This window comes from Pleurodeles waltl, chromosome 1_2, assembly GCF_031143425.1.
Source record: "Pleurodeles waltl isolate 20211129_DDA chromosome 1_2, aPleWal1.hap1.20221129, whole genome shotgun sequence".
NCBI classification, from domain to species: Eukaryota; Metazoa; Chordata; class Amphibia; order Caudata; family Salamandridae; genus Pleurodeles; species Pleurodeles waltl.
Window position 1 is genome coordinate 317,164,825 of NC_090437.1, and position 17,536 is coordinate 317,182,360.

The 17,536-nt window shown below is 44.5% G+C and overlaps 1 protein-coding gene across 3 annotated transcripts in view; it reads left to right on the plus strand.

The window, feature by feature from the left end:
- TTC39B (tetratricopeptide repeat domain 39B) overlaps window positions 1-17,536 on the plus strand; it is a 486,814-nt gene that overhangs the window by 337,828 nt on the left and 131,450 nt on the right. For all 3 annotated transcript variants that reach the window (XM_069238795.1, XM_069238785.1, XM_069238805.1), the window contains one exon: window positions 10,463-10,539. In XM_069238795.1, coding sequence (XP_069094896.1) covers window positions 10,463-10,539 — 77 coding nt within the window. The remainder of the gene's footprint in view (window positions 1-10,462; window positions 10,540-17,536) is intronic.

A 17,536-nucleotide genomic window follows, 5' to 3' on the forward strand; every position in this document is an offset into this window, starting at 1 on the left:
GAGGTATTTTGCATCCTGTTGAGGCTGGGGATGCTACCGCTTAATGCCTTTCTGGCCAAGTTGTATCGGACTTCTCCAAATTGTAATCTATGCAGTAATGGGTATCAGGATTTGAAGCATGTCCTTTTTGTTGGCCCAGCACTTTTATCACTATGACTTAGATGACTGAGGCCAATGTGTTTGTGACTCTCTATAAGATAGGCCATGGAAGTACTACAGTCTCTTACCATGTCTCCCAATGACATGTATTACATAGTATTTTCAACTATTTTAAATGTTTTTTTAAATCTGTATTGATATGACTGAAATAGCTTGATTGATTTAGTGACAATTAGAACTATGTAGATTTATTCTGTGAATTTAATGTTTTTGTGATTATTGGTGTTTTTTATATTTCTTTTATGTGGACCTCTTCGGAGTTCTGAAATCATAAATAAAATCTTGACTTGACTTGAGAAACAGAATTCTATGCATTCCCATGGGCTAAAATGCCATCCTAATAGATGCAAGTATGTGGGAGTGTAATTTTTTAGTTTGTCGTAAGGAGTCAACACATCACAGCTATGTTTTAGAAGGAAACCAGTAGGAGGAATAGTCAAAATTTAGCCTGCTAGTGTTTTGACGTTGGGATTGTCAGTAAACACAGTGTTTCTTTTTTCCTTTGTTTCTCCCATTCTGGTTTGTTTGGAGTACAGATGCAGGGATTTAGTCCCATTTCTCATATTTATATAATGTATTGTTTTGTACCGCAGTAAGTTTGGGAAGATTAAAATAATGGTTCATCTTTTGGCAATTATTTTGTTCTCCCAGATGGCAAATGGCTGGTTGACAACAATCCTTGCTAAAATATAGTTTCCCACTCTCTGCAACCTTGTGGATGATAGCAGTGAAAGCTTAAGTCAGCACTTTTCACATACAAAGACATAGTACCAAGATTAATAGGTATTAGATGGTTCAGTACCATGTGTGACACATTCAGCCAAGTCTGGATTCTTAGTAAACAAGTACTTTTGAATGCAACATTTTTGACCTCATAATTTACAATGTCTAAATCAAAACCACAGTCCCAAAATGCAGTCTAAAGGCTTAAGTCAGGACTTACTGAAAGTGACAACCTTGACATGGACCCTAACTAGATTTGAATATCCAGACACAGCAGCACCTTTTCTATGCTGGCAGGGTAGGAATACAGAAAAGCAGAGGAAATTAATATACAATAACCATGTTTTTTAGGTTTTAGAAAGTCCAGGCTCACAGTAGATTAACCTGACTCTGGTACCAACTTGTGACCACCCATACAAAGTTAATAATATTTATAATAGTTTACCTAAATGACCTCCAACCAGTTGCAGACATTGTTGTTTAACAATGTCTGCATTAAACAAGGTATTTGAGTCATTGATAGTCTTATAAGCCACATAGCATTTTAATGGTTAGTATGAGAGGCATGCTTGTGGGAGGCAGTGAGTGAGTGACAGAGTTAGAATGAGTGTGATAGATCATTCAAACCACAGAGACTTTTCTTAGCACATTCAATTACAAGTCTATTGCACAAACTACCAAGGGGGAGAACACACTACCTAGCAAGCAATAGTCCTCCTTTAATTGAAATAATCATGTTACACACGCTTCAGTGAAAGCAAAATTATTTGGAAACACTGGAAATGCCCAGTGTTAGACCTGACATGCCTTAGGATGGTCACCCCTAACTTTTTGCCTGCCTCCCTCCACTTTTTGGACTCTGTTTTTGCTGGCTTTTAGACTCTGCGCACTTTTCCACTGCTAACCAGTGCTAAAGTGCATATGCTCTCTCCCTTTAAACATGGTAACTTTGGATCATACCCAATTGGACTATTTAATATACTTATAAGTCCCTAGTAAGGTGCACTGTATGTGCCTAGGGCCTGTAGATTAAATGCTACTAGTGGGCCTGCAGCACTGGTTGTACCACCCACTCAAGTAGACCCTTTACCTTGTCCCAGGCCTGCCAGTGCAAGGCCGGTGTGTGCAGTTTCACTGCCACGTCGACTTGGCATTTAAAAGTACTTGCCAAGCCTAAAGCTCCCCTTTTCTACACATAAGTCACCTCTAGGTAACCCCTAGAGCAGGGTGCTGTGTGGGTAAAAGGCAGGACATGTACCTGTGTAGTTTACATGTCCTGGTAGTGTAAAACTCCTAAATTCGTTTTTACACTACTGTGAGGCCTGCTCCCTTCATTGGCTAACATTGGGGCTGCCCTCATACATTGTTGAAGTGGAAGCTGCAGATCTGAAGGGAGTAGGAAGGTCATATTTAGTATGTCCAGAATGGTAATGCAAAATCCTGCTGACTGGTGAAGTTGGATTTAGTATTACTATTTTAGAAATGCCACTTTAAGAAAGTGAGCATTTCTCTGCACTTAAATCGTTCTGTGCCTTACAATGCACATCTGGCTGGGTTTAGTTGACAGCTCCTTGTGCATTCACTCAGACACACCCCAAACACAGGGTACTCAGCCTCACTTGCATACATCTGCATTTTGAATGAGTCTTCCTGGGCTGGGAGGGTGGAGGGCCTGCTCTGACACAAAGGACTGCTACACCCCCTACTGGGACCCTGGCAGACAGGATTGAACTGAAAGGGGACCTGGTGCACTCCTAAGCCACTCTTTGACGTCCCCCCCACTTCAAAGGCACATTTGGGTATAAAACAGGGCCTCTGCCCTATCACCTCAGACACTTGCTGGAGAAGAAACCTGCACCAGAACCTACATCCTGCCAAGAAGAACTGCCTGGCTGCTCAAAGGACTCACCTGTCTGCTTTCTACAAAGGACTGCTGCCTTGCTGTTGGCCTGCTGCCTTACTAAACTCTTGTCTGGCTGTAAAAGTGCTCTCCAAAGGCTTGGATAGAGCTTGCCTCCTGTTTTCTGAAGTCTCAGGACCAAAAAGACTTCTTTCTTTCAACTGGACGCCGTGTGCGCCGAAAAATTCTACGCACAGATTGTTCCGCAGTGAGAAATTGGACACAACGCCTATGGTGCGACCGGAACTTCGACGCAGGGCCTCGCCTGGACAACGCCACCCGACTTCCAGAGAGGAAATCAACGCGACGCCTGCCATGAGGAAGAACATTCCATGCACAGCTCCCCGGAACGACGCTCAGCCAGTTAACAAGTCTAGGATTCCACGCACAGACCACGGGACATCTGGTAATCCCGCAAACCATAGAAGGAGTCGACCCGCGTGCCGGAAAATGACGCACGTCTTCCCCGAGTGAAAAATAACGACGCAAGTCCATGTGTGAAGGGGCAAAACCAACGCACACACAGTTTTTCTTCCCACAGAACGACGCACATCTCCCCACGTGAAAAATAACAACGCAAGTCCGTGTGTCAAGGGGAGAAACCGACGCACACACCATTTTTCTACGCATCTCCTCCTCTGCGGCCCTCTGCGGAGATTTTCCACTCCAAACCAGGTACTTTGTGCTTGAAAGAGACTTTGTTTGCATTTAAAGACTTAAGACACTTTATATCACCTTTCAGTGATATTTCTACACATTCTTATTGCATCTTTTATTGTGTTGATCTACAAATATCCAGATAAATATTCTATAGTTTTCTAAACACTGTGTGGTGTATTTTTGTGGTTCTATATTGTGTTATTGTATGATTTATTGCACAAATACTTTACACATTGCCTTCTAAGTTAAGCCTGACTGCTCATGCCAAGCTACCAGAGGGTGGGCACAGGATAATTTGGATTGTTTGTGACTTACCCTGACTAGAGTGAGGGTTCTTGCTTGGACAGAGGGTAACCTGACTGCCAACCAACAACCCCATTTCTAACACCCAGTCTTTATTTCTTTTGACTCAGGGGTGGTGCTTCATTAGCACAGATAATCACTGATTTTCAGAAGTTCAGAAAACACAGTAAAAACACAACTGGAGCCCACAAAGAAAAATACAGAAGACAGAATCTACAGAAGAGAAGCTTAACCCATAAGTAGTATGTTTTATACTTTTTAATGAATTTTCAGACAACAAGCATGGTACAAAAAAATACATTTAATTCAATTTTGCTGTTCATTAAAATGTGGACTAAGCATAGGTGCATACATAAATATGGATCAGACAACATAGGCATATTGGTGCCTACTAGACATACCATGAGTGGGGGGAGGAAGGTGTACCGTAAGAGATGTGTGCGTATATGGGAGGACAGTGATAGCATGTAACGTACTAGACTAGTAAGACGATGAGGTCGTAGAGACGAGGGGAGGTGGGGAAGCTATTGCAAGTGATGAAGGGGGGAATTTTGGGGGTGAGCCAGGGTGTGTCACTAATAACTGATAGTTTATGGAGCAGATACAAAATGTTTTTAGGGCGAGAGGTAGGGGTTTGAAGCATGGCGTATAATTTACCCGTGGTGTCACAGTAAGCCAGGCTGTCAAGCCATGCTTTGGCAGAAGGGGAGTGTCGGGAGCTCCAGTGCAGGGCCACCTCACACTTGGCCAAAAGAAAAGCCATTGCAGTGAAGCTTGAGGGTGTCCTGCACGTAGCCAAGCAGGGCCAACACAGGGTTGGGAGTGAGTGTTCACTCTATCATTTGGGCCAACATATAAGCGGATTGCCAGTATGAGGCAATCATCAGGCATGTCCTGGATAGGTGAGCAAAATCCGCCATAGGATTACAACAGCGTGGGCAAGTGGGGGATTTGAAGGGTCTAGGCGTGCAAGGAAGCTGGGCGTAACATACATTCTGCAAAGAAATTTAAAGCGTAAACGTTTGTGGTAGTAGTTGGGCAAGGCGTGACTCTGTGCAGCAGGCAGACCATACTTTATCACTAAGCAGGTGCCCTAAGTTGGATTCCCAAGCCTGTCGGAGTTTAGCATCATGAGAGGAAAGTAGCACAATGCACATATGGTAAAGTTTGGACACCAGACATTGCCCACTCTCGTTCTGTTAGTGAAGCCAAGGGAAGAAACTCGGGTGGGGGCAAGAGGGTATGTTGGGATCACAGCACAGTGTGCACTTTAGAGATACCTGAGTGACTACAGGGAAACGGGTCTCGTCCGTTACATCCACCAAATGACCTGTGGGGAAGAGGCAAAGGTGTGTAGAACATGTTTTTGAAGGGTGCGACAAACTATCATTTCAGCAGTTATGGGCAACCAAGGGACACTGGATGACAGTGGTAACAGTGGAGAGTATAAGAGAGGACCCCCCTAGCAGGCATGTTACTTTTCTCCAAGCCCAACTAGTGGTTGAAAGGGGTTGGATGTCCACAGGGTCCACGGGACATCCAGTGGGGAATAGGGATATGAGTGGAGTGGATGATGCAAGATCAGCCTTAGGTTTTGTATAGGGGATCCGGGCATCTGGGGAAACCAATGGTGAGCATACTGGCACTGGCCCACCACATAATAAATTTGTATATGAGGCACTCTGAACCCACCATGCACAAATGGCTGCACCAGCGCATCTCAAACCACCCGTCGGCGATGATCTGCCTAAATAAGTTTCAAAAGAAGGGAGCGCAATCTGGGGAAAAAAGCATTGGTGAGCGGAATAGGGATATTGAGAAACATGTATAGGAATTGTAGGAGTATTATCATCTTTATCATAGCAATACGCCCCACAATTGAAAGGGGGAGACGTAGCCAGTAGTAGATTTGGGAGGTCAGCTTTTCAATGGCAGGACCGTAATTGAGTCTGAGCATTTGTTCCTTATCTTGAGGGAGCATAATGCCAATATATTTCACGAGCCTCGAACCCCAGGATAGGGGAAATTCCCCATGGATTTGGTGGAGTCGTTAAGTGGGAGCAGTGCGGACTTCGACCAATTGATGCAGAGCGCCCCAATGTGGATGGTTTCATGCAGAATCAGTGGGAGATTCTCAGTGGGGTGCAAGCCCAAAAAAATAGAAAATTCATCAGCATATAGGGAAAGAAGTAGGGGACCATTGTGAAACTGTAGTACGCAGTGTCTGTAGCGTTCTTGAAGGTGATGGATCAAAGAGTCCAGTGCAATTATAAGAAGGGGAGAAAGTGGGCAGCCCTGTCTGGTGCCTCTAGTGACTATAAAGGGCTCAGACAGGGAGCCAGTGATGCGAATGTGGGCTGTGGGGAGGTAGTATAAAAGTTTAATCATGGAGGTAAAGGTAGGTGGTAGTAAGAGTGGCGTACAAGAAGGGCCGTTCTAGAAAATCAAAGCTTTTTCAGCGTCTAGTAACACCACCACTGCGGGGGTATCATGTGATATATGATTGAGGACCGAAAACATGGTGCGCAGGTTGAGGGAATTTGAGCGATGAGGGACAAACCCAGACTGCACCGTTGGAATGATTTGCTCCATAAGTAGGGAAAGCCGGCTGGAGAGCACCTTGGCGAGGATCCTGTTATCAAAATTTAAAAGTGAGAGGGGCCAATAGGAGTTGCAGTTGCGAGGGTCCTTGCTGGGTTTTAGTAGTAAGTAATGACTGCTTCACGTAGTGTGGATGGCAAAGTTCCTGATGTTAGAGCCTCTGTGTACATGGCTAAAAGATGGGGGTGCAAGTAGATGCTTAAATTGTTTGTAAAAGATACCAGTGAAACCATCCAGGCCGGGAACTTTGGTTTGATCTCATCGCAGGATATGGGTTTGGCCAAGAATTGCTGGAGATCCCTAGTGGTCCACACCATAGCCACCTCCTCTCTGCAGGAGGCTAGGGAGGTATTGCCAGCAGGAAGCCTGGTGCAGTATAAATGTGTGCAATATCGCAAAAGAGTGGCCAGAACGTCTTCTCTATCCGTGACATGAGTGCCGTCTGGTAGCAGTAACTCAGGAATGTATAAGGACCTCCTGTGGGGGATGCAGGGGTCTAGCCAAAGTGCACCGAGGTCTCTTACCCTCATCATAGCTGCGGTCCCTATCGTATATCCATAGGAAGACGGATTCATATCCCTCCAGGTCCCAATATTCAGTCAACAGCGAGGTGCTTTGCATGGCCAAGGGTGAGCCACAGTGCTGTGGAGAGAGATTATCTATCTCCATCAATTGTGCCTCCACTTGCGCCAGGTTGGAGTGAAGATCACGTATAGATCACGTTCGGAGCAGAAAAGGTCATCATGCAGGGCCATGTCCGGGAACCTCCACTGCCAATCTATACAACTGCCATATGGTAGTCTGAGGGAGAGGGCCTCTGGTGCATAGTCAGAGAGTGTACAGGCCAGGTGGGTGACACCCTTTAGCAATGAGGTACGTGTGGGGGATAGCAGCCAGTAATGTAGGCGAAACCAAGTGTCATGGGGTGTAGAGTGGTGCATGTAGGCTGGGGTATTGGAACAGGGCAGTCACAAGGTGTCACAAAGTAGAAAAGTGTTACAGATATCACAGACTATTTGCATTGATTTGGGCTTAGTTGTTGGGTTTGTGGCAGTGGAATTTAAATGAGGATCCAGTAGGAGGTTAAAGTTACCCCCAGGAGGATATGGTCACACTCCTTGCAGCCGATGTGCACCATCAGAGCACTGAAAAAATCTGCGGTGTCCACATTAGGAGTGTATATATTGGCCAGGAGGACATGGTGTCCTGTCAGTGTCACCGCAATCAGGACACACCTGCCGTCATAATCTCCTAGGGACTATTATGGTGGAATGGGAGGCTGCTGTGTATGAGAATGCTGACCCCATGAGAATAGGAGCCATAACAGGAAAAACAGCGATGTGATCCCCTTGTGGATGCAAAGGAGTGGGATTTACCAGGGGATAGGAAGGAATGCCACCCTCACATTATGTGTAGTAAGATAGTGTGGTAGTTGCCTACCTTTGTGGTGGTCGTTTAGGCCCGTATGTTCCAAGAGAGTAGTGTTAAGTCTAGAGTCTGGAGACCACGGTCATGTTGCACAGACCTAAGCAGATTGGTACAAAATGAAGTGGTGTGAGAAGTGCCTCATGAAGTTTTGTGTGTGTGACAGCAGATAAATAATCAAAAGTGTGGAAAACCCAAAACTCCCAAACCACCACCCCTCCTCTAGACCAGACAAACAATAGCCTAGCAGTCCCTGGCATGCAATACCCCCACATCACTTAAGAACAAAACAATCCAAGAAGGTTTGTGTACCACTGGGTAGAGGCGACACCCCGGCCTCAGAAAATTCATGTATGGACCAAGCTGTAGTACTTGTGTGCGAGATCAAAGAACAGGAAATCTAATCGTACTTAAGATGTAAGTTTATGGATCACCGACCAGGACCTCAGGGATGGGGTGGGTGGCAAAGGGGAGGTTCGATGTCATGTCAAGTGGTGCCTCAGTCTGGTGGAAAAAGCTCTGTGCTGAAGGCAGGGTCAGCATCAGGCAAAGGGTGGTCAGGGGTTGCATGTCACAGTGAGGAGGCCGGCCTCGAATAGTGCTTGCAGAAACTCAGGGTGTCAGAAGGTGTGCCAAAAAAATGTGCCCTGCTTTGATCATCAACCCGCAGACATGCTGGATACAAGTCTCCGCAAGGCCAACTTAGCCTCTGCAAACTTGCGTCGGGCCTCCTGCACCGTCATGGTGAAGTCTGGAAAAATCTAAATGGCAACACCCTGCCATTGCAACAGGTCATGCTCCCAAGCCATACAGGGCACAGTGTCCCAGTCCCAAAAATTCTGTAGTCTGGCCATGATTGGTCTTGGTGCAGTTCAATGCGGGCTGGGAGGCAAAGAAATTGGTGGCTAAGTTCGACCATGAAGGTGGGTGTGAAGCTCTGGTAGTTAAATAGGTCCATTTGCAAGCATTCTACAAAGAGGTCTAGGCGACCAGTGTCTTTGGACTCCGCCACACCGATTATGTGAATATTACTGCATCACCCACAGGCCTCCAAGTCTTCATTTTTTATAGCCAATGTTATAAGCAATTTTTTAAGTTTGTCTATTCTTTTAGTTGCCGATGTGGCGGTGTCTTCAACACCGGAGATTCGGACCTCCGCCACCTCCAGTCTGGTTTGGTGCCTGTGCAGTCTCTTCCCTTTGCGCCGACCAGGGTGTCAAAACTGTTGTCCATGGAGTTCTGCCATGATGGCTTCCGTTCAGGTTTGTGGGGCACTCTCCGAAGCAGCAGTGAGCACCAGGTCCATCGCAGGGGGAGCAGCCGGTGTCTCTGTGACCTTGGTTGTTGCAAAAGGGAGTTTGCGCTGTCGGATGTTGCCACAGACCATGATTGGGTATTGAGCATGGCCAGGCCCCCTGGACATGTCCTTCAGCAGAGTAGCAGCTTAGAGGGCGCCTTACTCACAAGAGTCGAGGCCAGAGGTGGGGGTCCCATCTAGGAAGACAGGGAGAAGGAGTGTTAATGTAGGACAGGTTCATATCATAGGCCTACAACGCAGAAGTGTCACCAGTCAGCTTTATGCCCCAGTCGGGATGTTTAACAGTGGGTGCGGGTCCTGACCCTAAAAAGTGGCTGTGGGTAGCTGAAATGATAATGGCTGTGTGTGGAGCCAGAGCCGCACGGGTCCACACCATAATAGTTCAGGCCTCCCAGTCTCATCTGGTCCTGATGAACAGTATAAGCCGTTGAGCAGTGCAGATGGCGGTTGGCATCATCAAAGGTGGTGGGGCATCCCCCATCCAAAGAGTAGGACTGGCACGTGAGGTGAAGACACTCAGAAGCAGATGGTGATGGTGGCAACAGGAGGTGGCATACACCTCAAAGGCAACTGGTCACAGCACGTGTAGTATTTCTCCCCCTGCAGGCCCCTACATGCCACAGACTGGCAAAGCGGGCTAGTGAGGTCTGACTGATTCGCTGTACACATCCCCTAGAAGAGGGGGCCGCAATGTAGCACTCAAAGGCCCAACAAGGTTGATGATCAAAGGGAGGTACCCTAGGCCACACCCCCAGCAGGAATTGGGTCAGAGGTGGGCAGAGGTAGATGGCGGTAATCAGAGGGGCGAGGTGTCGGAGGCCCGTCAGCCTCAGGCTCATCCCCGGCCCCTGTCACCACTGGGCCTCTGATACGGGCTGGGCCTTCAGACATCACCAGCCGAGAAACGGGTCCGGAAGCATGGGACAGCCACCCTAGGGGGATCCAGTCGATCATAGCACTCAGTTCAATGCGCCACAATCACGATTTTGATGTTCCAGTGGTTTGGGTCCATTGTAGTAGCAAGGACCAGGCCCGCTTCATCTAAGCTCCGAATCAAGCAGCCATCTTAGCCGCTGGCTCGCCACGCCGCCATCCATGAGTAATTAAAAAAAACATCCATACACCCAATTGATGTTTTTCAATTTGTAAAATTTCAAAAGGAATTTGTAATGTCTAAATTGAGAACAAACGCTTTTAGTTTCAAAACATTGCTGTGATATTGGAGCTGATGGATTTGTTTCTTGCTTAAATCCATTATGGATTTTGAATAAAGATTGTCAGGAATATGTTTGCATTTCCTCGTGTCAATTACATTATCGTTCCGTCCATAACTGGAGATGAATGTCTATAACTAATGGATCTTCCATTTGTAGGTTCAGAAAAAGAAACACAGTCGTCGAATCACTCTCCAGCCTCGTCTCCAAGCAGTCAGTGGAACAGCTCTCTGAAGGTAAGCTGCTTCTGTGTCTTTGCCTTGCACGATTCGCAAAAAAAAGAGATATACTAAATTCACTCGTGTACTTTTAAATATAAGCGTGTTATTTTTGCATCAAGATGAAATTCCGTTGCATTTTATGTACTTCTGTCTGTCTTAACTGAAGGATTGTTACTGCGGTTGCACAGTACATTAATTGATGTGACCTTAACTTACGGATTTAATTGAACCTTTATATTACCTTGAATAAGAAAAGTGCCTACGACCTATAATATAAATGTCCCTCGTTTGGAGGAAATCATTGTAATACTGCGTAGAGCTCATTGCTATTAGGGTTGTGTGCAGTAAGTTCAAGAAGCGTTTTTCAAAACTTTAGAAACCTATCCCATCATAAAGATAGCAAAGTCAATCTCAAAGTTGAAAAAACTGAAAAATCAGATACTACAGTAAAAAAACATAATCATATACTGTTTTGGAGGCATTTTTTGAATACAGAATACATTTATGTGGGGGGGAAATGCTGGCAATGTCTCTTACAGGTGACGTTTTGTAATGGAGATAAACTGAGACCTCTTAATGCTAAATTTGTCGAATTATCAAAACCTCCCTAATGTCGTCATAAACTGCTATAAAGCTTTGCTATTGTTTTGGTGTAGTTGGGCTAGAAAAAAATTAATCTTCCACGGCCACGGTGATCGTTGATCTTGCAACCGTATTAAATAGACCAATTTAAAAAAAAATGCAGAACTGTGAGTCTTTAAGTCAGAAGTAGGACACATCAGTTGGTGGTTTCTGTTAGGAGGTTTGCAATTGTATTTCAGTTTGAATAAATGTTCTTTTACAAAGCCCTATCCAGACAGCAGCTATTCAGTCTGAATCGTTTAATTTCATTTTATTTTTTAAGGTTTCAAGAAAACTAAGTAAGCTTTTTGTTTACACGAAGAGAAACAAAAATGCTTGTGTCCTGGGGGTTATATTTGCCCGAATCCTAAATGCCACAATAAAGAACCCCCCCTTTTATTATTTATGGAAATGCAACATAGGTGTAAACTTGATGCACAACAAATTACATCATTTGATTGTTTTTAACCTTTCCATTGTGGTTGTGTATTGCACGAGTTACTTTTTATTGACCATCTCGGATGACCACATTTAGATATGTCCTCCTCTGTCCTTCAGAATCTGTTGCACATGACTGATGATAAATTAAGCTATTGTTTCTCTTTAGCATGTTACCATTTGCTAGCCTGTGTCTTTGGTGTGCAAAGGCGGGAATGTTAAAACAGTCACAATTTCTCTGATCTGGTCTTGAACTGCACACTCTGTAATGTACAGTGGAATTGAAAGCAGCATGATCTGTGTGCTCAAGGCGTTGGGCCACAGTACAAGTAATGGTAATTCCAATGGAACTGGTGATAGGAGTCAGTCGCCTCATCTCAGTCATGAAGTCTATTGTAATTCCAAGGATCAGGATTTTTTCAGCCAGATAATTCACCTGCTGTAAATGATGGCAAATGAAGAAATATTAGACGAATCAGGTGCAGCATTACTTATTTACCCCCTGTAAATTTTTGAGAGTACTTTGTTTATAGCTTTTAAGACCCCCAATATTCTCCCTGGAATTACATATTAATCCAGTTTTAGTAACTGCAGATGGATGGGAATATTGGGACAAAAACCATGACAGTCTCAGAGAGGCTTCTGATGTGTTCAGCCACTCGCCTGGAAACATTATTGGTATGGTTATTGTTTCCTTTAGTGATAACATAATCAGAAATCATGCCATGTGCTCCATTGGGATGAAAAGTAAAACCACAAATGGGCTTGACTGTTGACTGGGCACTGATAAGCATGATACTCAGACTCCAGTGTCCCAGGCTCTTTATTTGTGTCATCTGAACGAGGTAGCAATGAAATAATTCTTTTGATAATCCCATCTATAAATTGTTTCCACTGGAATCCAAAGTGCCAGTGGTTTGCAAAAAGTGAATAACTAGGTGAACAGGATGTGCCTGATCCTACATAGCTATGATTCTATCAAACTAACCCATCCTGGGCAGAAAGGCTGGTTACCTCCATAATATGTCAACTCGTGGGATTCCATCCTAAAACATTCCTTAGCATCCTCTCACCAGATCCTTGAGTGAATCTTCAGTGGGCAACAGACCAGAGGCAGATCACTTGGCATCTGTGACCCTAGTTAATGACACAACTTGAAACCTGATCTGTTGGCTAGCCACAGATGTCTGTATTTCAGGACACTTCCAAAACCTAAAGTGTTCACATTTACTTCTGACTGGGTACTTGATGCATCCATCAGGATGCTAACTTCTAATGAACATTATTTTATTTCAACACATACTCTGTTGTTGTTACACTGAGTAATCTGAAGTTGCGAGTGTGTGACATGCCACAAAACTCCATTATATGATAAATAAAATATTCCTTAAAATATGTTAGAAGGACACTGTAAGTCACTAAGGTCAGCAACCTAATAGATCAATAAGACTGAAGGATTAATGCCTTTATATGGTCATGGAATTCTGGGGCCATTTGTAATATTTTTTTATATTTATGATAGAACAGTACAGTGTTCACTTGATACGTGACCACATTATCTCACTTTCCTGCCTTCCCGTATTTCCATTTGTAGGATATGACTATCTTTGGTGTAATTTGGCTGTCTGTTTTGCTGGACTTACAACTATGTGCACTTTACCCCTGCCAAATAGGAGTAAAATGCCTTTGCTCACCCTTTAAAAATGGTTAAATTAGCCTAACCCTGATTCACATGTATAACTTGCCTATAAGTTCCTGATATATGGTGTAAAACAAATGGACCCAGGGCCTGGACGTTAAATACCCCTGTGGTCTTCAGAACATATTGTGCCATCCACAAAACATGAGTTCAGGCCTATCACATGTAGTCTGATTTTAGCAGCGTAAACAACTGCTGTCAAAACTGTCAAAAATAACTTTCTTTGACAGGTGAAAAACCTTGCTTTAAAATTTTAGGTCATCCCTAAGGATTCCTCAATGACCACAAGTATGGTGCCTCATATTTAAAAGTGGAACATGTGCAAAATAGAATTGGTATGTTCCTCCAGTGACTAGCCCCAAAAACCTATTTTATTTTCACTGACAGACTCTAGTTGGACCCTAACAAATATCAAAGTGCACAGTATAAAGTTTAATCTGTAACCTTGGACAGCAAGTGGCTAGATTAGTCATTCAAAGTCTATTGTTTGATATTGAAATCAATTCATTAATGAAGTTAACTTTTTAACAAATACTTTGGAAAATACACTTTTAGAAATTTACCTTTTCCATGGATGAAGCTCCTGGAGCCTAATCTGGTTTAGCCTGCAAGCACCTGCACAGCCAGTGGTTGACATTAATGATGTGTGAAAACTGCTACTAGAGCAGAGCAGTGGCTTTGGCCTGGTGACAAAATGGGCCTAGTATCGGGCATGAAAGGCTGCTGTGCAGGTTCTAGGACCCTCATTAACCTGAAAGGGGAAGAGATGATTTCTCTCCATTCATAGTTTAGTAGTTTAGTGTAAGGAAATCCATTCATAGTTTAGTGGAAGGAGAGACCTGAGAGGGGGAGACGTTTTGATCCCTGAACACGTGATAGTCAGCCTGGCTCAGTCCTCATAGGATGGGAAGCTAGCCTCAGAACCAGTTTGGTATAGCCTAGGAGGAGGGGACTACTCATTTCCTTAAGCACACCCCTGACTGGTACACAAGTCCATCCAAGGGCAGAAGGCCTGTGCCACCTTGGATTTTCCCTTGGAATGGTGCAGTGAGGATTAGTTTGGAATAAGGCCAATAGAATGAGCTGCAAAAGTGGGGAGAATTGTCTCAGGAACTTTTTCCTCATCAGTTAAGTGTCCCAAAGTCACTTCCATCCACCGGCTAGTAAAATCCACAAATCTAGCACCTTGTCCTCAGAAATCTTTCTGGATCTGTGGAAGATCAGTGTCAGGAAAACTATTGCCAGGGTTGCCTCCTTTTCCTTGTACCTACGTTGGTTGCAGCAGCATCCTCACTCCCGGTGACTCTTGCAGAGGCTGTTCTTAGAACTAGCTTTTTCAGGTTTAACTGCCACTCAAGATGGTGGCTGCAAATCTTTGTGAGGTCAGCACTCTAGTGTTTCTACCTTAGTCTCGTGCTGAAGCTTCCCTCCAGCTGTTTCTCTCTGGGAGCTGTACACTTCAACTGTCATCCTGAGGAGAATGAGCAGTGTTCCTGAGGCGCTTTGTTTCTTAGGGAATTCTTCCAGTTTTGAGTAATTAATTATTTTTCTTGTTACGGTGTGCACACCAGCTACTTTTCCCCTTCTGGAGATGCTGAATTGTTTCCTTCTTCCAACAACTGGCTATCGGCTTTCTGAAGAGAATTCTTTTTGGCTTAACAGAACTTTAATCAACTGCAGTAAGGAATACTTTTGGATGATTTCCAGACTTGCCAATATATTTATGTACATATATATTCAAAAACTCTTCGCCTTGCAGACTTGACAGTCTTTAACACAAACCTCAGTGCTCAGACTAATTCCTCGAGACTGTGATTGAGAAAACTGAACCTTGAGAAGGAGTTGTCTTTTCCTGTAAAAGACATTAGTAGATTGTATATTTGTGAACCTTTGAACTGTTCTCCAGGGAACCTTGGATACCTCTGACTCCTGGAGAAAATAAGATATTAAGTTAACATTGTTCTCTTAGAGAGAGGCTAGTCTCTCAAAAGATCCAGGTTAGGAGAACGATAGAATTGGGTGAATGTGAATGGCTGAACAGATGAATGTGCACTAGGAATGTACTTATCTATGCTCTTATCACCCGACTGCAGGTCCTTCCTTTAAAGAAATCCCAATAAGGAGAAAGGTGCAGGTTACAGAAGCACACACTGAATATCCTATCAAGTGGGAAGCACGGGCTGGAACTGGATCTGGAGGCGGTCTCTCTTTTTCTATTTCCATTCCCCTTTCCCCCTAGCGGATGCAGGGTTCAGATCATCATTAAAGTTTGAGCACGCATCTGTTGGAGGGAGTTGGGTAAAAGGCATCTGCTCCTGTGGAAGTTTGATTTAATGAGTAATCTCCTGAAAATCAGAAGAGGATTGGCACTGCTGTCTGTGTCCTGGTTGCAGAACTGAATGGTTCGCCCTGTTCCCATTCATACCCAGGACGTAGGAGTGGACTTTAAGAGTCTTTTGGCTGAGCTCGTATGCAGCTACAGGGACACAACAAACTACCTTTTTCCTGAAGAGACTGGTTGACTAATAACAACTGGACCTGGACTGGTGCCTGCTGGTGGTCCCTGCTGGAATGACCCCTGGCCCCTAAATTCTGCCCCTGAGGGGGCCTAAAAGGGACTTTCAGGCGCTGCTTCAGAAGCCCTGAAAAGTTGGTACTTTTAAATGTATTGAGCTTACAAGACCTCCAGAGTGTCTACAGGAACACGTAGCAGAGGTGTCTGATTTTGATGCAACATCAGTACGGCAACCCCAAAGCTGTATCAGATGGAGTATTTTGAGCTCCATAAAAATGTCAGAAAGTAAAATCTTTGACATAGATGAAAAAACTTGGTGTATCCAACCCATGCTGCATGGTAGTCAGCCTGAAATCACGCCTAGGTCCTGCTCTACTGCTGCATCCATAGACTGTCATGGGTGCTTAGTGCTTTTTGGTAGTATTTTCACTTAAGTATGTTTAAAATTGATATCTTGGTTCCTCTTATTGAATTTGTGTCATTTTGAGGTAATTTGTTTTACGCACCGTTTTCCCTTTTTTTCTAATTTGGTTTGGGATTTTTATTGTTTGGTGTTTTGATTTTGTCATTTGATCTCTCAGAACTATGTTACACATTGCCCTAACTTAAGCCTGTCTGCCTTGTGCCATAGCTACCAGGTGGTTTACCTCAGAATAATTTAGTGACCTTTGCAGTTTACCCTGATGAGTTAGTGTTGTTGTGATTCCTTGGTCGATTTTAAAGCTTTAGGATAAGCTGTGCGTCACATCCTGATAAATTCCTGCTCTACCATATCAACCACCACTGTGCAATACACCTAGAACCATGAAAACAATCACTCCTAGGATATTTTTGCTCTGCACTTAATCAGGAGCGGCTCGCGGCAGTAACAGAGGGCAGGACGGCACGCCGTGGGGGGGGGGGTGAGCTGGTGCGGTGAAATTACTTAAAAAAGAAAAAAATACATACCTGAATTGCAGCGGCCGCTTCCATCTCCACTTCGCTTCTCCTCTCATGCAGATAGGCTCCCAGCCTGCCCTGCGCCAATCCTGATGCTGATCAGAGCAGCTTCAGGATTGTCTGGGAGCTCTCAGCCAGGGCGCTTCTAGGCAGACTGGGAGCCTGTGCAGGCTCTCTCCAGCTCGGGAACAGTGTTGCCAGGCTGGAGAGAGCCCTGTGCGCATGTGTGTTTGGCGTGCATGAGACGGCCGGCCAAACATACATGCACAGTGAGGGAGAGTGCTGTGCGCTCCCCCTCAGTGCTCGTAAGAGCCTGTGGCCCTGCACCTTTTACTAAAAATGATAATAAACATAGATTATTATCGATTTTAGTAAAAGGTTTGCAGCAGCTGCTGCTGACGGGAGGGCAACGCTCCTCCGCCCTAGCGGAGGAGCCGCGCCTGAGCTTACATGTAACTCAATTAATAATCCCACTAACTTTTGTTTCTTACAAATTTGGGCTTTACAGTGGAGTGTGTCAAGGCTCATTTAATCAAAGGTGTTTTGGTTCCACCCCTATGTTGATTTTCTTTCACTTATTGAGCAGCAGTTGTGTTAGCCCATGTAGGTAGCTCTAGTTCTCATGACTGATAGTGACATTATTTGCACAGACCCTCAGTCAAAGCAGGAAGGGTCTTTGTGTGATGTAACCTTGTGATGAATACAGTAGGAAGGGGTTTTGCGTTGAAAACTCTGCCACATGCAGTAGGGAGTATGGATCGGGCATTGATTTTGCTTTTAGTGTTATTATGTGTTTTGAA